The sequence below is a fragment of the Anabrus simplex genome, chromosome 9, assembly GCF_040414725.1.
Source record: "Anabrus simplex isolate iqAnaSimp1 chromosome 9, ASM4041472v1, whole genome shotgun sequence".
In the NCBI taxonomy this organism is placed as follows: domain Eukaryota; kingdom Metazoa; phylum Arthropoda; class Insecta; order Orthoptera; family Tettigoniidae; genus Anabrus; species Anabrus simplex.
In genome coordinates, this window is record NC_090273.1 from 18873137 (window position 1) to 18894805 (window position 21669).

The following is a 21669-nucleotide window of genomic DNA, read 5'->3' on the forward strand; positions in this document are numbered from 1 at the left end:
TCAACAAACAACAACTTGCCAGAAGATTATAGAGTGTATGTTTCAAGAAAGATGCTGATATTTCTCTTCTCGTCATGTGGTCTGAGAACAAAGTTGCCAACCTACTAGCTCCTTGCCTTGCAGGTAAATGTGCTAGTTCATTCAATTCACTATATTTTATCTATAATAATCATTTTGGGACAGATCTATATAATTATTTAAAAACTAGAAGAGATGTTAGGAGATGTTGAACAGACAAGATCTCTTATGATAATTAAGGGCTTCAAACAACACTCAAAACTTCAATAACTTACAATAATGTTATGTATTTTTTTATGGCTACCTGCAGTATCAGGGTTGGAAGATGGATACATGCTGCATACACAGTATCCAGGAAAGTTTAAATTATTTTCTTGAAAGTAGAAAACTTTATCATGAGATTTTTCAAGTTGAGTACAGCAAGGCCTGTGGTCATATACTCTACTTGGGCAGGAGTGTGGCCATTGATAGCTCCTTTTAAAACTGGCCAGATATTTATAAAAATATCACAATTTTAATCTTTCCCTCGTGCATATATTTATGTTAATTTCTGTGTACTAAAACTGTAGAAAGATAATACTTCGATGCTTTCAACTGTATACTTTTTGTAGGAGGTCTTGTCAATTCACTAGTTCTCGCAACCATTAATACCCAAGAGTCATAACGCTGTCAATAAAATCGGTAATATCACCATTCTTCTAGCCTGTCACTTCTCCTGACGACTAAAAGCTACTGCTTAACTTTGGAGAGAGTAAGTTACTCAAAGCTATATCATGCTTCAGAAAACACCTGAAAGCAAAGGTAGACAGACAGTTTAGTGATAAAAAGGGACTTACCATTTAAAGAACAACATGAAGGATTTTTCCAGTAGTAGTTAGATGATGGGTGATTCATCAAGGCAGGTAGGTAATCCTGGAAGCTCTGAATGCAAGTGTACTCATAGATCTATTTACAACTTGTCATCAAAAGCAAGATATAGGGACAAGAAGTCGTGTTAAAACTATTGTAGGCTGACGTATTTTGATCTTGCTGCCAAGATCGTTACCAAAGTTTTAAGAATGAAACCAATCAATCTCAATTGTCACTCCAAAGTAACTAGTCTTTCTCCTTCTCGAGGCAATGGAATGAACTACACTTCTAACAGGGTCTTTCTACCTTGCGAATAGTTATCATGGAGTGGGATCATTGATTGGTTTCATTGTTTTTGCTCTGAAGACGATCTTGGTTGCAAGATCAAATTGCATCAGCCTGAAATAGTTGTAACATGACCTAATATCTCCCAAATACTGTAATGTCCTTTAGAGCTCATGAAGGCATACTTTTTAGACCAGCAAGATTAGAATTACAGTGGGAGACGTTTCACACAACTAATATTGCTGCACATGCCCTTGTCTCAATCACAATTACTTGAAGTGCCAACGGATATACCAGGTGTATGCACAAGTCTTATCCGGTTTCACTAAGAGATGGCGCCAGAGAACAGTACGCAGCGTATGAATATGACACATACGTCAATTTGTTCCTGCGACATTAACCTACGAACACACACAAGTTGAGTCCGCCAAACACTAGCGTCTGTGTTGTATCGTTCAGTGATCATGTCGACGTTTGTGCCTGAAAAAGATCATTTGCAGCAAGCATTTTTTTTTTTATTTAATCAAAAGGAAAAGGCTGTAGAAAGTCATCGTTTGCTGGTAGAAACATGTGGTGAACACGCTCCATGTATTAAAACGTGAGACATGGTTTTGACAATTTAAACGTGGTGATTTCAATGTGAAAGACAATGCGTACGTACACTGATAGACCACAAAAGTGCGAAGACTCTTGAAGCCCGGCAAAACCGTTAATGCACAACGCTATCGCCAACAAATTATTAATTTAAATCACGCATTGATCAAAAGACAACCGGAATGGGCCAGAAGACCTGGCCAAATGATTTTGTTACACAACAATGTGCCGCCTCACACAGCAAAACCCGTGAAAGATACCTTGAAATCCCTTGGATGGGACATCCTTCCGCACCCACCGTACTCTCCCAACCTGGCGCCATCTGACTATCACCTCTTCACATCAATGGGGCATGCGCTCGCAGAGCAACACTTAAGCAATTTCAAGGAAGTTGGAAAATGGCTCAACAAATGGTTTATTGCAAAAGACAAGCAGTTTTTCTGGCATGATATTCATAACTTACCCGAAAGATGAGTGAAGTGTGTAGAAGCCGATGGTCAATATTTTGAATAAACAACAAATGAATTTCCCTTGAAAATTACAAGTTTTCTTTACCACAAAAACTTATGCATACACCTGGTAACTAAAACTGTCGATAGCTGCTTCTATAATGCACTCGTTCTTCCAGGTATGAGCAATTATCTTTCTGGTGTGTTACACAGCTTTTCTTCAATCCTCAACAGTCACCTTACTGAAAGCTGCTTTAGTCAACTTTTCTATTTCAGCCATAGTAAAATTTGCAATTTCTGGCCGGCAAGGAAAACAACAGGAAACTATATTACTCATTTGCCTAGCATGCCTCTTGACTGATGCCTACGCTATCCATGACACCTGATGTCACAGCTGTTGAGGATTGAACCAGCCTTTGGACTGAATATTCAGCTTACTTACGTGTCATTTTATCTTGCCAGATAAATTTAATCATGTTAAAATGACATGATAAGGAGACAATCTCAAAACAAGATGCCCCTGCTCTTTCACAATTTTGTTAATAACAGATGTTGGGAATCTGTACGGAGATAAGTTCTCTTAACTAACACTTCTTCATACAGTCATCAGCTGGAACCTCATGGTGCGTTAGCCATTCAGTCACGTCATGTTCTATTGCAGTGAATGTCAGTGCATTGCCAACAATGACAGAATAGTAAGGTACATTGACCATAACAATTGAATTTGGTTTGTGGAGATTAGAAAGCAGCGATACCTTAAACCAATTCATAAATTTCTTGTGGCTCGTCTCTTGATGAACTTCCTCAAACGAAAGAGCAGGAGGCAGTCTGGAATAAATCCTTGTGATGTTCATGCATGCAAGATGATGGACTTCCCTCCTTTACCTAACAGTGCAGTCACTGTGCCTAAAGTCGATTCATCTGACTGGCCCTTTTTTTAAATGGAAAGTGTTCACCCATGGCTCATAAAACCAGACAATATCGTTGAAGGTTTCATTAATAAATTTCATGTAAAAACCAACATCTCCACGCAACAGTATCACTCCTCCCCAGCAAAATATTATGACCAGTAAGTTTTATGAAAACCAAACCAAACCCCATTGCATTACAGCCCTTGAAGGGCCTTGGCCTACCAAGTGACCGCTGCTCAGCCTGAAGGCCTGCAAAATATGAGATGCTGTATGGTCAGCATGACAAATCCTCTCGGCCGTTATTCTTGGCTTTCTAGACTGGCAGTAAGTTTTACGGCAAAACCAATATTACTTAACATCTTCCTCAATAACCAACTGCTGCCTTTAAACAGAGCAGCCTGGTGTACGGAAAGTTTTAAACTGCAGTGAGTTGGAAGTTTCTTCCATTTATCTGTTAAGTCATTAGCTCATTTTATTTTTATTAAATATATTTCTTTTACAATTTGCTCTATGTCGTACCAACACAATGGCAATGATGGGATAGGAAAGGGCTAGGAGAGGGAAAGAACCGGCCATGGCCTTAATTAACTGTTATAGTGCCAGGCGGCTGATCAATCGGCGATGCGCGCTGCTGCTAGAAATACTGGGGACCCCATTTTTCTTTCGTTTGTATCTTCAATTTCTGCTGCACGATGGCAGCAGAAGAAATATTGCCGAAAAGATTGAAGCTTTTACTCTCTGGAAATATCGATAACATGCGATATCGATATCAGTGAAGATTTTTGAAAGCTTTCTTTCGACAGATTGTAAATTTCGCGCATGGTAGTCCTGCACTCTGCTGCTTCGTGTCACTTGCTTGTTATCTCGATCCGGTATATGTTTGTTTATTTACCACCAATAGTGTAAAGGTGGATGTATGTGAAAGTTGATTAAAATATGCATGTTTTATCATAAGTGATTCATTAGAGAATAATTTATTGATTGACAAGTGTTCAAAGTAAAGAAGAGGTTAATATGTATTTAACCTGTGTGTGCATAATTTTATTAACGTTTGTAATTCTTGAAAAGTACTATCAAGAATTGCAATAAAACATTAGTTTTTGATTATATATTAGCTGAATATTCTCACAAAGTATCATACCCATGATAAAAATACACTATAAATGTAAAAATTAGGTCAAATTTTGAGATTTAAGTTTTTCAAAAAATAATAAAAATTTGTACACTTTTAAATGAAGAAAATGAAAATCTATTGAAATTACAGTCACATATTTCCTATTCATCTGTGTGCTATTGAAAAAAGAACAGGGATTCACTTCCAAAAATGTAAGTAGGAGAATATTTTTCCTTAGTGTGCGCATTTTCATTAACATTGTCTTGGCATTCTTAGAGCAACCACTACATTACAGCCTGGCATCAAAAGGGTTAAGGTAGAGACCCATTTCCTTGATGTGAAAATGGGACACCACAGAAAACAGTGCCAAATGTGGAGGTCAAACCCACGCTCTCCCGAATGCAAGCGCCAGCTACGTGACCCAAACCATACGGCCAGTTGCTCGGGGGTCACCAGCCTAAAGGCTGCTTGGATCCTCAAATAGTACTAACAAAGGTTATGATGTTATAGGGAAACCTCAAAAACCGATGGTGGTGCGAAAATGAGGCATACTAGACAGGACGAGGAGTCTGCCATTGCTTTCCTCATTCTTCCTTTTATAATACTCGTATTTGTGACGGTGAACACATCTTCCTGAAAAGAGTTCATCATTTGTCTTTTCTTCCCAGGAGTGCTTAGTTTTACAAATTTATTTCCACTTTTCTCAAGCTGGAACTTATTCTTGCAGATCTTCGCTATGGTGCTCGGGGCAACAGCAGATCTGCCAATAATGTTACTAACTGGCACTAAAGGCTCTTGCTCTATTTCCCTCAAACTTAGTCTCCATCATGTTTCGATATCCTTCCCTCTCATTCTCTTTACACATCTAGACCATCTTGGTCCATTCAGCAGCAGCGCTAAGAATCTCGCCCCCCCCACACACACACTAATTGAAAATGGGCCCCTCGTTTCCTGATAAGGAAAGTTACAAGTTTATTTCGTAGTACATGGCTGAACATTATTACAATGAACAGCAGCGACGATGACAATAATAACGATAATAAGTTACACAATGTAATTTTCAAACCTGAAGGAATTAAAATAATACACTCACATGGTACGAACACATACATAATGCATATTCAAATTACAGTAACACGCTGGCAGTCACAATATTAAGAAATAATCTTGTTCCTAGGACCAAATCATTTACTACACAGCCGTCCATAGTAGGCCTACTTAGCTACACTGACCGCCGAGAGTTATAAACAGGCTAGAAACTTTAGAATGCAGAGTTTAGATAAGGAGGATGTCTTTGTTATTGCATCTTTGCCAACTATTGGGTTCTCAGAACTGGCTAATTACTTCAAAAGCCTTGTTGATTGTTGTGAGTGGCAGCAAGGGCTGGTTATTATTGGAACAAGTTGGGAAACCCACATTCTTTCAGAAATAACTACCGTACTCCTATTGACGAAAGAAGCTCTGCACTACGATGGCCTAAATTTGGAATAAACCTCTGTAATACAAATAATACTATGTTGTGTGCTGTAGCTTTACTAATATGTAAAATCACTCTTCACCTACTGAAGTAAGAAATAATCACGGGCCCCCTCGCCCCGCGGGGTCTATTCTTCCCTATTCTGTCGTTCAACTTTTTTACTGTAATTTCCTTCCTGAAATCTTAATTTCTCATACTGTCTTTTCTAAGGAATTTCTTACTCTCTCCTCCACTGATGAAGGCTGCAGCCAAAAATTTTGGACCCATGTCTTTCTTTTGTGTGTAATCGATCCCTGCATTCTTACACAGTAAGTCACCGCTTTTCATCTGTTTCCTACATGCATATATATTTTGCTCCTGCTAGCCTTCTTACCTGAGCATTTTTAGAAATTTCACTTGACTGTATTGAACTATACTCTCCCTTCTCCTTGTTACTGCCAAGGTCTCATGCCAATATGGATGTATTATGCTGTTAATTAAATGTAAATTTAGTCCCACATTTTGATTTACCATGTTATGCTTCCAACATCCACAGACGTTCTTTTATTGGGCTATAAGCACAAACAAAATTACACAGTACTGCTTACAAACACAGAGGTGAACTTGTGCATAAACTTCAAGCAGCGACAGCAATTACCACACCTGCAACGTTGGTGAGAATGCAAGACAACATAATGAGAAGAGTTGCATTGTGTAAAAAACAGGGAGGGGGCTATTTTGATGACATGTGTAACAATATTCATATATATTATTTTCCTTTTTAAACAAAACACAGCCTGATGTGGCTACCCAACATACTGCAGAGTATTTATCTGAAGCACCTAATACATCAGCCCTTGGTACCTCCTTCTTCCAAACAAGATTCTTTACATTTTGGAAGAATGTAGTTACCTGTAGCACCCTCTTGCTAATCTCTGCACCCAGCTTTACATTTTGCATTAGTTTGCTTCCTAGGTATCTGAAGATGTTCACAATTTTAAGATTCTAACCTGCATTCTTTATGATTCCTTTCCTTGCTCTGTCACTTAACACCATACTGGTAGTCTTGTTAATAATAATGTTGCCATTAATGCTTTCACGGCCCGTACTTATAGACATGATAGTGTATAGGCTTTTGGGCTTATGCTACGTCAAGAAAATAAGGTGAAATTCTTAACGTTTCGCAGAAAACTGTGCTCTGCGTCCTCAGAAGAAATCTAGACTGTCCACGAGAAAGGCTTCTTAAACAATGGCACTTTGAATTTCGGAACGTTATAATAGAAGTGGAAAGGGTACGTTCATTCGCCACCAGATGGCCCCCAGGACATGGCACAACGCTAGCATTCGAAGTGGAAGCTGACTGAACCATCACAATCGGACTAAGCGGTTCACATATCGTGTTTGCGTAATGTATGGCAGGTGTAAGACATAGAGATAAGCCTGGAATGAAACATCTGGCAACGAGGAACGTACGAATTTGGAAAACACATAGACGAAATAACAATAGTGAAGCCTATACACTATCATGTCAATAATAATGTTACTGGCTTTATGTCCCACTAACTACCTCTATGATTTTCGTAAATGCTGAGGTGCCGTAATTTAGTCTTGCAGGAGTTCTTTTACATGCCAGTAAACCTACCAACACAAGGCTGATGTATTTGAGCACCTTTAAATACCATCAGGCTGAGTGAGGATCGAACTTGCCAAATTGGGGTCAGAAGGCCAGCGCCTCAACTGTCTGAGCCACTCAGCCCGACAGAAGTCTTGTTCTTCTTCATACAGTAAAGGTGTAATTGGAAGAAAACATGCCCATTAAATTATTATTTATTTTTATAGATATAACTTTATTGTACAAATCATAGTGAACTGTTACATTCTCCTTGAAACATTATACTTCAAGATGTCTACTCTAAATGCTTAACAAAATAATTAATCACAATAAACTTGTGATTTACATATCAACAGTCATTTAAACAAATTCTTACAATATTTATTAGATAATCACCACAGTGGCAACGGCAATACACCACAAGAATTATATTTCGAAATGTACCAGGACTTACGGTACTTGCTGATGCGAGACCTTTTGTCCATCGATAATTGTGTTGCTGAAACACGGCTACAGGTGACCGTCGGTACAGTGTGTACATGGAGTGGAAACACGTTCTAGAAAATCTAAACCTAAGTTGTCATAATGGATTTCATTGTGTTAGCATGTATCTCGTTTTTTCTCGTGAGATATCATCAGTAAGTGAAAGCGATTATATGTGTAGACTGCTTTACATCTCCAAGAAAATCTATAACATAGCAGTACAGCAATATTAGTGTAGTTATGTTCAAGGAATGATTTCCTTCAATGACTGCAATGCCATGGTGTTATTACTAAAATAAATATTCAGGTTACACAGGTAAATTCTGTGTAACTGTCAGAAATGGCAGTATGAATTTATAGATTTTATCAAAGTATAAAACTGTAATTTTGTTCATAAAAATAAAAATTACAATTTTAAAGGAACCTCTTTGGATCTGAGTGTACATTGCTGATAAAATTAGCATATGTTTATAGTGGAACCTCGATTCTCTGTTTTTGGGGGAACCACGGGAAAAAAACGTAAGATACGGGAAAACTGAAAATCCGGGAACAAATTAAAACCATCAACAATTTGGCTAAACATCACAATAAATAAATGCGTATAATTATAATCTAACAAACACTCCCAAAACAAACCAAACTACATCCATAATTGGCCTTGGCCTACCAAGCGACTGTTGCTCAGCCCGAAGGTCTGCAGATAACAAGGTGATGCAGGGTCAGTGTGACGAATTCTCTCGACCGTTATTCCTGGCTTTCTAGACCAGGACCGCTATCTCACCGTTAAATAGCTCCTCAATTAACGGTAATCACATAAGCTGGTGGAACTAGAACCGGCCCTCATATCCAGGTAAAAGTGCCTGACATGGCCGGGAAGTGAACGCGGGACCTACAGGTGAGAGGCAAGCAAGCTAGACCGTGCGGCTGGCTTCAAACATTAATTACATGAGTTACAAATCTCAATATTTTACAATCACTTTTACCAGGGAAACTTTGTCAGTTTCCCTTGAAAAACCTCTTTCATGTCAGCAACTTTGATCAGCCAAGCTCACTGAAATATCTAATAAATAACGCCAAGCTGAACAACAATTGATCACAAGTAGTTTTAATTCTCTAATCTGATCAAATAAAGCACATCAGATACAAAAGCGCCAACATGACGGTGAAATCACTTTCTTAGTCTTCCATTCTAATTTGGTCACCGGTATACTGTTTATATTAAGTTTCTGGAAATCTTGTACCATGTAAATTAGGCCTACAGTGACCTTTAAAGGTTATGCTGAACTCAAGAACATGGTTCCTAATGTAGGTATTGATTCTCAAAAGCTCTCCAATGCATGAAATATTCAATTTTGCCCATCACTAATCATAATGGACCAAAACAGCAATGGCTTTATATATGTAAATGCAACATTTCTTTTAGTCTCTGGAATGCAATCGTGAAAATGAAAACCTACAACCTATTTTCCAGTCATTGACCGGGTCAGGGATGGAATGAAAGAAGCCCCCCATCTTGCGGCTAGGATAGGAATTGTGCCGGCTGCTGAGGACAGTCGCACTCCTCTGGGGCAATGATTAATGAAGGACAGATGAAACGAAATGATATTGGAGTGTGTTGCTGGAATGAAAGACGACAAGGAAAACCAGAGTACCCGGAGAAAAACCTGTCCCGCCTCTGCTTTGTCCAGCACAAATCGCACATGGAGTGACCAGGATTTGAACCACGGAACCCAGTGGTGAGAGGCCGACGTGCTGCCGCCTAAGCCATGGAGGCTTCAACACAATTATATCCGATCATATTAAAATACTAGATTTGTGTTAGGAAGGAGCAATTTTGATTCCTGTCTGAAAGCTCAGTGACTATATTATATAGTGCCCTGTGGGAAGAGCTAAAACCTTGTTGGGCAATATCATAGAAAAATGTCAAAAATAAACATCTAACCCTGAACAAAATATAGATGTTTTATAAATACGAACATTGTACGAAACTTGTTCCGTCTTCATGTAGAGCTGACATAGATGTTGATTCCCATAGGGAATCTGAAATATTTGTCCCGAATGAGTAAATTTATAATACCAATGTAAATGGTCCATTATTGGACATTATAAATTTTCCAGCCAGCGTCTTGGTAGGTGTGCTAGGTACCAACTGATGAGCCCAACCTAGCACACAAGGGCGAAACGCTGGCAACCAGGAATGAGTTAGCTGGAAAATTTTTAATATCCAATAACGGACCATTTATATTGGCATTATTTTATGTAGAGCTGTCGAAATACGATATGTCTCCTTCCAATTGTTGTGGCCACTCTGCTTTATGATTTCTGAGGATTTTCTAAATAATACCAGCTGAATGCAACGCTAAGATGGTCCTTTTCGCTTTCCCAGTTCAGTACTTGCTCTAATTATCGCAATGACGGGACGTTAACATCAAAATCCATAGGTATGTCGTAGCCGTCCCTTTGTCAGATACTTTTTCTTCATAAATGCTTGATCGAGGCTTTAGCGTTGATGGGACTGAAATTTCTGGACGGTTGATCCGGGAAATTGTTTCTATAAGGAACGGATAACGTAGGATTTTTACAGCATGATTTAATTAGGATGTTTGTGGGACCATATAATTTGAACGAATAATCTGGGAAAATGTAGTTTCCGGGAACGAATAATCAAAGTTCCACGGTACATGCTTCACTTTTCCATTGCTTTCCATTACATTAACAAACCACAAACTAGATCTCTGACGTCAATAGTTTAGGTCTCTTCATTAATATTTGTAGACACTTTAGCAAGTGCACCATACAGAAACTAAAAATGAAATTATGATAAAGGTATTGGGCGACCGTTTCTCAGCCTGCGTGAACAAACATGTTCAATCCTGTTGGATTCATTCGCATCAACAGGGGGACAGTTGCGTCACTGCAAAAATAGATGTTGCATATTTTCTCTCACTGCTATGAAATAGCTGCTCATCTAAAAAATGCCAATTGAATTAATGTGGTTCATTTTCAGCGACACGACTGTCAAATGACGAAATTCTCCTACCTGCAAGTATCCTTAAAGTCCAATAGTCGTACACAGAAAAACATGGAAGACGCTCTGTCATGTGCATTACAATTATGCATTAAATGGTCAGAGTACATTTTATAGAAAAATAGTCTTAAATAAAAAGGTCATGTAAAATATGCTGACACTAGTTTCAGATACAAGCTACACAATCTAATGGTAAGTTTGCTAATAAAAAATATACAGTACATGTACATTTTGTTAGGTATCTAATACAAATATTCTAGGGGAAAAAGAATGTGGCAAAATATGCCATGACTCCCATCCCTATGCACCTACCTACATTCAAAAGTTGAATTTTCTGATTGGTGGTGGTGATTACTGTTTTTGGAAGTCCAAACAGATTAAAATTCCCTTGTAACTCTAATCAGAACAGAAATTAATGTACAACTTGCTTTACGTTGCACGGACACAGATAGGTCTTATGACGACGATGAGATAGGAAAGGTCTAGGAGCAGGAAGGAATCGGTTATGGCCTTAATTAAAGTACAGCCCCAGCATTTGCCTGGTATGAAAATGGTAAACCATGGAAAACCATCCTCAGAGCTACCAACAGTGGGGCTCGAACTCACTATCTCCCGGATGCAAGCTCACAGCTGCGCACCCCTAACCACACGACCAACTCGTCCGGTGAACAGAAGAGAAAAAGGAAGAGGTTTGATTCGTTGATAAATTAATATACTGGCAAAAGACAGAGGAGGGTCACAAAGGTCAAAAACGAAAGTCTCCTAGACCTCGCAAACCTAATACTGTACTGTAAAGGTTAGAAGAAAATAGGAACTGACCACGGGCGGTCAGATGGCAGCCAGCCAGCCACAAGTGGAAGCAGCTAGAGACACTGTGAGAACCATTGGGGAAGACTACCTTGATCTAGAGGTTACAGTAAAAGAGTACTGACCAGGAAACCTTTGACCTTTGTTCTCACAGATTATGGAGCAAAAGGAGCTCAACCAAGAGCACATAAATCTTTTAAAATATTCGTACTCAGACATTGTAATGATACATATTTTCAGTTTGCACACAAAAAAGTACATTAAAATCATGAACAATAAACGTACTCTAAGGCTACAAACTGAATAAATAACATACTACACACCTTGGAGAGATAATTTTCTTTAATGCTTCAGTGACAGTGGCCCTGAAATTTTGGGCCAAACATGGAAACAGCGTTTCACCTTTGTAATCTCATTTAACGGTCCAGATGGATCTCGTGGCAGATCAAATACTGCCACTACACCACAGTAGCATGTACCTGAAGGCCTATATGGCATCAAGTGCTTGGCCCTTGCTTATCACAATAAGATGCAGAGGACCCAAATAAACAATCCTTAGCCCATGTCATAATTCTGTGGACGACTATTGCCAGAGGACAAATGCAGAGCTGCATTATGAAAAGCTCTCACTGTCTATGAGGAAGCGCCTCCTCATGTTTGACAGTCATTTCTCCTAATTGTTTCAGTATATCATGTCAAATTCTTGTTCTTCTCATGACAAGTACATCAAATGCAGTGAAGGAGGACCTGACCCGTGCCTGGGTACTCTCTTCCAGAAAGAGTGAGAAGAACTGATGCAAAGTGGTCTGAAGAGCAAAAAACCGCGTTTTCCACTGAAAGACTTGGCAAGTTTTAACCATGGTCCTAGTGGCTAAAACGAAATGTAAAAGGAAATATACCTAACACAACAGATCTGTGTGTATGGAAATTACGACAGGAGAAATCAGTCTTTTTCTGACGCAGTTTTGAACAACAGAAGAAGTAGTAATAACTGTGTTACTATATACATTTTATTAACATGAAGATTTTTTAAAAGTTTTTGATGAAAAGTACAGCTGCATATAGAGAAAGCACAGTTGGATGTGTTACACATACCACTGGTACAGATCATAGATACCAAGCTCGACAGCTGCAGTCGCTTAAGTGCGGCCAGTATCCAGTAATCGGGAGATAGTGGGTTCGAGCCCCACTGTCGGCAGCCCTGAAGATGGTTTTCCGTGGTTTCCCATTTTCACACCAGGCAAATGCTGGGGCTCTACCTTAATCAAGACCACGGCCGCTTCCTTCCCATTCCCAGGCCTTTCCTATCCCATCGTCGCCATAAGACATATCTGTGTCGGTGCGACGTAAAGCAAAAAAAAAAAAAAGAGCATAGTTAATAGTGTATATGCCATCATTCAGAGACCATATTCCACAATTTCAAATGACAATATCTTTCAATTAATCAATGTATAGTATATAACTCAGTGGCAGCTTGGGGATTGCTCTTTCAGTAGGTTGCAGCTAACTTTAATCTAAAGAACACATTTAAATTTTAAATTTTCGTTCATCATAACTTAATCTAAATGTTGTTCCTATTAGTCACCACTTTTCAACCTTAATTCGATTTGTATTATCCATTTTATAGAATAAAATCAGATGGCTCAACTTCAATAATGCTTATGTATATCAGCCCTGGTCGGAATACAAAAACTAAGCCAACAGTATACAAATACCATTTGAAACACACCAAAGGACAACAAAAAGCTTTGAAACAGAAAGCCTTCCAGATCAAGGCTGTTTTAACAGTCAACATTTCACAGGTTTTTTTTAACTTTCATCATGCTTTTAAAAAAACTTTTTAACTAACATTTCATTTTGTGTGTTTTCCTATGTTTTAATGCATCATACATGTCTCACTGAGGATGAGAATGACCCAATGCTGGGTCGAAACATGTCTATTTATGTGTGAACTATCATCTTAATTGGATGTAAAAAATATGACTAGGAGGATTAAAATAATTTTGTACAATTTTGTAAGAAGTTCAACCGTCAATACGGATTCAACAATGAGAATCATAGTCGGTAATTTCAGTTAACATTCAATGTTATTACTGTCCTTGCTATATTTTAAGGGGTCTTGCATATCATCGATTGAAGATGTCCTATAGGAGGACTAAATATGTTTCAAAATGTAATGATGTGTTCTTAAAATAAAGACAAACAATTTGTATTGTAAAAGTAGAGTGTTTGATAAAGGATTTCACAAGTATATTCAATTATTTCCTTACCACAGCCGTACATTGCAGCAATTGGAAAATCTGCTCTGAATCTTTAATCTCAACTCAGGGGATCTGCTCTGAATCTTTAACCTCAACTCACAGGTGGCTCGTGCTGAATTATATTGGTGGTTCTGCTCTGTGATGCTCAGTCCATTGCAGTAAGTGTAAGAGACAAATCTAAATTCGTATTGCATACGGGAAGTGCGAGCTGAGCTCGTGTGCATCCGTCTTCCAAACCCGCAGAAACGCTTTACTCAATGTCCTGTCAGTTTGAAGTTCCCGAAAATGTACAGGAAAAAATACAGGTAAACATACATCTCAATCTGTAAGAGCCCGATTTCGAGGGACAAAGACTATAAAATAACTGACTTGTACAAAAAACAACAAATAAAAAGTTTCAAAAAAAGCCTTTCTTCCGCTTATTGAAAAAACGTTGATCTGGTAATGACACATTCACATTTACAGAGGTTCTGAGACCTGTATACATCTTTGGGAGCCGGCTTTGTAAATGGAAGGGGAACATCGTCTGATGGTACTAATGTTCCTGTTTTCATTTTCATGACTATCTAACTCGGAAGAATTCACTACCATTACGGAGAAACATATTCATGGTTACTTGTAGGCCTAAGAACTCGCTCATTCTCTTCATACGAGAGAGAATGTTTTCGGTCGTTGGATAGAATTATGCTTAAAGTCCTGGCCATTTACACAATTTTTTTTAAATTTAGAAATGCATTTATTTCTGCTTCCCCCATTCGGAGGCTGCCAAAAAGACAAAGCTTACATAAAAATTTTGATTAGTAATTGCAAGGGCCGTTTAAAATGTGTCTATAAATAGGTATACTACAGTAAAGCCTAAATAATAAAAATTGTATCAGTCAATAGTTATGAAATCAATGATAAATTCCTCATAGGACAAAGATATAGCTAGGAGTATAAATGATTTTTTACTATTGCTAACGATCCTTTCAGGGCTACTAACCCAATGTCCTTAATGAATTGGTTATGCAAATTAAATTTCTTGCAAAAGTTGTGAAATGTGTGAGTAATGGTGCCTCTTGCTCCTATCATCAATCCTAAAACATCTATGGAGTCCAGATGATATTTCTCGGCATAGTATGGAATTGTGGGTTCATATATATCACATTTCTCCTTGTATACGTCATGTGGTTGAGTGGAATAGAGAAATATACGAATCCCAAATCTTAAAAGTATATTGTTTTGAAGACTTAACATCAACAGTAAATTGATTTTGTGTTACTTAATCACAACTGAACACCATCCTCTTTTATCACGCATTTCTCTTGTATTTAAACTATTCGGGCTTTCTTTCTACTGAACAGAAGCATCATAACTATACTGTAGTATCTGAGAATCTTGACATGTAAGAATTTTAAACAATATCAATATCACCACAGTTTTAAAAGTTCTCTATTTAACAGTTTTGAGTACGGCAGAGGGAGCTTTTTGCCAAACAGCTGAGATTTCAACATGCTCTGCTTGCTGCAGTGATTCTCTCGCAGACAGTGTGCTGGTACTACCTCTAGTGTATTATTTACTAACTCTATGGTCTCAGCGACACACCTTCTCCAATACACGCAAATAGACCAACCGTGCTGCAAGACGTGCAGTTCATACAGAACATTATGGGCCACTTCTAGCCATCTATTGGAGAAAGCTGTAGTTAAGTGCACACTCTCATACTTTCAAACTGATGTTCTGTCATTCACAAATCCTGACAAGGTTGCCAGATCACCAGTATTTGAATAGATATTGATCTTTGGCTTAAATACACCACTCAATATAAAGGATGAGATAGCTAATTGCTGTATATCTTTCATTCTGGTGGTTCTGCAACTCTGCAGATGGTATTATGAAACCGCACCTGCCTCAACTCCATAAACAGGGGAAATCATAACTACACATGATTTCCCCTATTTATGGAGTTGTGGCAGGGTTGGAACTCCCGAGGAATTAATACATTTACGATCCCAATAATGTTTTTTATCCTACGGCGCTAGATTAATGATTTCACAGTTAGGAAAGAAAAGTATAAAATGACAAATCAATATCAGAAATTTGCTGTAAGTATAAAAAGTCAGCAAACTGCAGAAAAAAAAAATGTAACCCATTTTCATTTGTGAAATATTTTCAATTGTTTGTTGATATAATATTACCATAGTGTCCACAGAAATTTTCTCTCAAGTTTCCTTGACTTTCCCTGACTTACTAAGAAAAATTTGGCTGACTCACAAAAATTAAGTGACACGTTAATTCGCAGAACAGCATGTTTTACAAGGAACAAAAAAAGGAAATTCCAGCCTCCACCATCCCCATAATGGCCTAATTCTCTCTCCACTTCCTTTTTTCAATTATTTATGTAAAAACAATTACATTGATGGCACTTTACATATATTTTGATGATGATGATGCTTCTTGTTTAAAGAGGCCTAACCTTGAGGTCATCGGCCTTACATATATTTTAATGGTAACATATAACATATACCTTTATCTTATCATTTCCACAGAACAAAGTTACAACTAACTTATTAATAGAGTAATTATTCAAATATGATAATATTCTTTTACCAAAGCAATCTAATACTATTTCATTTGGATTTAAAGCACTCCTGAGATTAAAAGCAATTAACTTGCGTTTGTAATGTAGATGAATATAATGAATTCCAATTAGTCTAGGTCTGCCACGACCGCGTGTTGCGACGCGCCCCTTTCATGTCTCAGTGCCGAGCGAACGGAATCGAGCAAGTCTCGAATCCACGACCTCCGAGACTAAGGATATTGAATACTGATATAAAGTTAATATGATCATGTAACAGTGGCAAGGAGTTATAGTGTTTTAAATAATAAATAATAATTTTATTAAGTAGAAGAGAGTTATAGGTATTCAAAGCATAAGACTTCATACAAGTTTTACTTGAAGCAAGCTGGTGTAACACAAGTGTGTAACGTTGTGCAATAGTCAGCTACACAGTGTCAGTATAAATCAGAGAACGCAAAAGAAGTTCTGTAAGTGTTTCTAGAAGCAAATCGAAGCAAATATCGCATAGATTCTTTACGCAGAAACAATCAAAATTGTTCGGGTGAATTCTATGACACTCCCCTTCGGTTAGTGGGAGAAGCTCGTGAACCAATCAGACTTAAAAACGTCTTATTCTACAGGAGTAGAGAGGGAAAAGATTCGACAAAGGGGGAGAATATGTTTGACCGCCGTGAAAGCAACGTGTGCGAGCGGCTGAGCAGCACGAGGGATAAACTGCCTAGCTTCATCACTGGGAACATTAGAATCTGCCATATTCACAACACTTTTGGGTACTTATTGTTGTATACAAGGAATCGGCATACAGAAACACAACATAAATTTATTGCTTCAATAAGTTTTTTACACAATATGTACATAAATATAACTAAACTTTTCTTGAAGCTGGATGAACTCGCACGCAATTAATGACGATATTAACAGTAGACTGAGGGTCTGTTGAAATATACACTTTATACACATGAGAGTTCTATATACACACGAATCTATCTTGAGGAGATAGTCTGTCAAATAAGGGAGAGTTCAAGATAGTCGAAAACTATCTGCCTTGTAGAATTACTAGTGTAACTTGCAGTGTCCAACGCCAGATTACACTGCAAGTCGAACACGGAGGCTATCCCTCTTAAACATGTGTATCGAACAGGTGGACTGAATTCTGGTTGTGAGGTCTCACCTCCTGCTTCCTGTAGTCACGTCGAGCCCCGGTGCCAGTATTCTACTCATCCCTCAGTCCTCACTTATGTTCCGACATCAACATTAGTATTCTACTAATTGTGAATATTTATGTCAGTTCCTGACAAGCCTATGGCAATTACTAGCATTCTGTTAGTACGAGCTTTCATTGCAAGTTACACTAGTAACTCTACAAGGCAGATAGTTTTCGACTATCTTGAACTCTCCCTTATTTGACAGACTATCTCCTCAAGATAGATTTGTGTGTATATAGAACTCTCATGTGTATAAAGTGTATATTTCAACAGACCCTCAGTCTACTGTTAATATCATCATTAATTGCATGCGAGTTCATCCAGCTTCAAGAAAAGTTTAGTTATATTTATGTTCATATTGTGTAAAAAACTTATTGAAGCAATAAATTTATGTTGTGTTTCTGTATACCGATTCCTTGTCTACAACAATAAGTACCCAAAAGTGTTGTGAATATGGCAGATTCTAATGTTCCCAATGATGTGCCAGATAATGTGTCTGAAGGTAGTAGTGCGGGGGACGCGCACGATGGACATTTATATATGTCAGTTAGTGAGGGATATCAGCTAATTGGTCATGAGTTCAGTGGTAGTAAACCAGAACAGTTACGTGAGTTTATCGCTAATGTGGATGCCGCACAGAGTATGATTAGAGACAGGGACCAACCATTGTTTTTTAAGTATTTTGATGAAAATCATAGGTTCTGCTCGCGAAAAGTTACTATCCCAGGGTGATATAATTAGCTGGGAAAGAGCTAAGGAAGCCCTATGGGAATATTACAGTAAACAGGGCATGTTTGATTTGTATTTGTGTCAGTTATTTCAGAAAGGCCAAGGTTCAAAAGAAACGATAGCCTAGTGGGTGCATAGGATTGAGGAAACAGTGGTAATGTTTCGAGATTCAATTCTGGAAAATGAGCTGGTAGAGTATCGAACAGGCCAGCGCAGAATGCTAGTGAAAATTGTGGTAGCGGGATTCATCCAGGGGATTCACACAACGCGAATTCAGAGCAAAGTACAAGATCGTAGCCCTCAGACTTTTGAAGCAGCCGTTGCAATAGCTCAACAGGAGGAGGCCTTGATCAATTCTCAGAAAGAGAGAGAGGCACTCCTTAAGAGCAGTTCAACTCCGAAAAAGGGGGGCTGGTACAATCAGCCAGCGAGTCACACGAAAGGTCAGTGGCAGGGCAAACCCACACAAGGTACGCAAAAACTAGGCAGACCTTCCCAAAACAATAAAGTATTATTGATATGCTTTAATTGTAAAAAGAAGGACCAGATGGCCAGGGATTGTAGGCATAAAAACCAGAGCCCAGAGGCAAAAGAAGGCCCGAGGAGTAAAGGAAACTCCCGGAAAGAAACCAGGTGCAATTATTGTGGTAAGCCTGGCCATTGGGCGCGACAGTGTAAAAAGAGAATAGCCGATCAGGACAGGAATAAGGTTGCAGGTACTGAGGTGAATGTTGTGCGCACCTCTGGTTACCAACAGCAAGGGAATTGTAAGGAGCCGAAGTGCTATGAGAGAGGGCATAAAAAATCGGAGTGTCCGCAGAGAGGTCCAAAGTCGGAGCCCAGGCGGTGTTATGCCTGCGGCAAAGATGGCAGTGCCATACCAGATACGATAGCGAGCCCAGGAGCAGGGCGGGGAGTGCGCCAAGGAATCAAACCAGGGACATCCGGAATAATAATAATAATAATAATAATAATAATAATAATAATAATAATAATAATAATAATAATAATAATAAACCCCGTGAGAAGGCGCAGTGAAAGATCTGTAAAAGATGGTCACACTCAGCTAGAGAGTGTTGGTTTAACACCAAAAGAGAGGATTTAAATTAGACAGGAGCCAAGGAGCCACGTTATAGGAAAACTTTCACTACTGCCACTAGAAAATTAGATAGGCAATTAAACGTAGCGCTGAACAACCAAGCAAATATGTTCTGCTTGTAATCACTGTAAAGAGACGTGAGGGGTATCCACGCCCAGTTCCACCGAAATGAAATTCATTCATTTGTACGGCGAAATCCCACACATGTGGACGTTTTTACATGATCCAGGTGACAACATCTGGACACGGGACGTTGTCTTGAGGAAAAACCCCATGTGGTGTCGGGGATTAACGCAAACACTTACACTTTGATACTTTTCCATCCCATAGAGTTACATGTCCAGAATAACACCACGACACGATCCTGTCCGTCGTAGGAGGCGACTGATGGATCCACTTAGGGAATGGCCTTGCATTTAGCCCTTCATGCGCTGGTACAGGCGCCGTGGGTGAGACATGGGTCCCGTGAGACAGATCCTGCCTGGGGTATATCACCATTGAGCCGGTAGTTACCCAAAACAGTGCGATTCCCGTGGGAACGGAATCCACTGAAAGGGATTATTCTCACCAGGATGAGAACCATCCCGTAGGTTGCAACTCCGAAATTGGGGTACAGCTTGGTGAGGTTACTTCACTAGACTGACTATTAGCATTTTGCTACAGGTACAGCTACTTTCAGTTGGCAAATAGGGATTCACAGCCAATGACGTTTCCCATCTAGCCATAAGGCAAGGAGGAGTGACGCAGGAACGTCACACCGGGAGAGAGAATTTTTTTTTAACGGGCTAGCAATAGCTCTAAGAACTTGTTAGAGCTGCCCAGAAAGTGAAGTCTCACAGATGTATCAGTTCACGAAAGCAAATTTGTGTTGTAGCCAAGTATTCAAGAGAATACTTACAGGCTAGTGGTGAAGACAGTTCACAGAAAGACAGATATTTACAGTAAGACGGTGAGTCAACACTGAGAGCTTAGTCAGGTACAGACAAACAGTTGAATGAAGGGTTTCATAGACACTTAACAGTAGAGTGTGTGAACGTCGAAAGTGAAGGTTGTTGTTTAACCTTGCAGGTAGGGGTGTAAGCCAGACAGAAGGGATGATGAACCGCACGATGTGGAGAGCATTGACCTTCACTGTCGTATTACAAGGGATGTCCATACTCACCAGCCAGATGGATTTCAAGATGATTCATTATGAAAACACACCAGGCATGTATTTTGATCATCAAGAAGCACAATTGTATACTACAGAGTGGAAATTAATCACTTTCATTAACCTAACACGTTTGGCAGATCTGTTCACTGCAGCCCTCAAAAATTTACAAAGGACCAAAACCCTATGTGTACAAATAGAAAACGAGCTACACATTAAGTGCAAACATGAGACAATGTTAGTAGAACATCAATTTCAAAGAATCCAAGGGATCAAGGACCTGATTAGAAAATACTAGGATCGAAGCACCGCAAGGCAACGGGAAACAAAACAAACGCAGGTTGATAAATGCAATAGGTACCATCGCAAAAACATTATTTGGTACAATGGATGAAAACAACGCCGTATATTACGAAGGAAAAATTAAGGAATTAGAGCAGGAACAATTGTCCATGATAAAGGTAGCAAAAAGTCGGATGTCAGTTGTAAAATCAACCCTACAATCAGTCAACAGCACTCTGTACGACATCACAGTGATGAACTTAAACTAAGTGAAAATTTCGAACAGCTTAAAAAATTTCATTCAGAATGAAACGACAGGAATAAATGAGGCTTTCAGACAGTCAGAAATGCAAATAACTTTAAATAAACATTTAATTGAGTTACAAGGATTTTTAATGCAATTACATGAACATTACCAGATTTTGTTAGAAAGTATTATCAATTCACCAGATTTTGTTAGAAAGTATTATCAATTCACAGAAAGGCACGGTAAGTGTCCAAGTGTTAAGTCCTGATGATTTAGTAAGAGCATATAAGAAAGCCCAGAGAGATTTTCCTAAGGGGTATGATCTGCCATATGAATTGCAAGTCACTTATGGGTACTTGATTTTAAAAATATCGACAGTGAGTGTGTACTTAACCCAAGATACCTTAGTGTATATTTTACGTACTCCTCTCATTAACAGAATAAAGTACAATTTGTACCATCGTATTCCTTTCCCTACTCCCATGAAGAATAATCCAAATCATTTTGTGTATATTTCTAATGAAAAGCAA

The 21669-nt window shown here is 38.7% G+C and overlaps 1 protein-coding gene across 1 annotated transcript in view; it reads right to left on the minus strand.

Moving 5' to 3' along the window:
• Positions 1-7502: 7502 nt before the first annotated feature.
• GABPI (zinc finger DHHC-type palmitoyltransferase GABPI) overlaps positions 7503-21669 on the minus strand; it is a 46253-nt gene continuing 32086 nt past the window's right edge. The window contains exon 5 of the mRNA XM_067153666.2: positions 7503-7976. Within this exon, the coding sequence (XP_067009767.2) occupies positions 7959-7976 (18 nt within the window). The 3' untranslated portion in view covers positions 7503-7958. The remainder of the gene's footprint in view (positions 7977-21669) is intronic.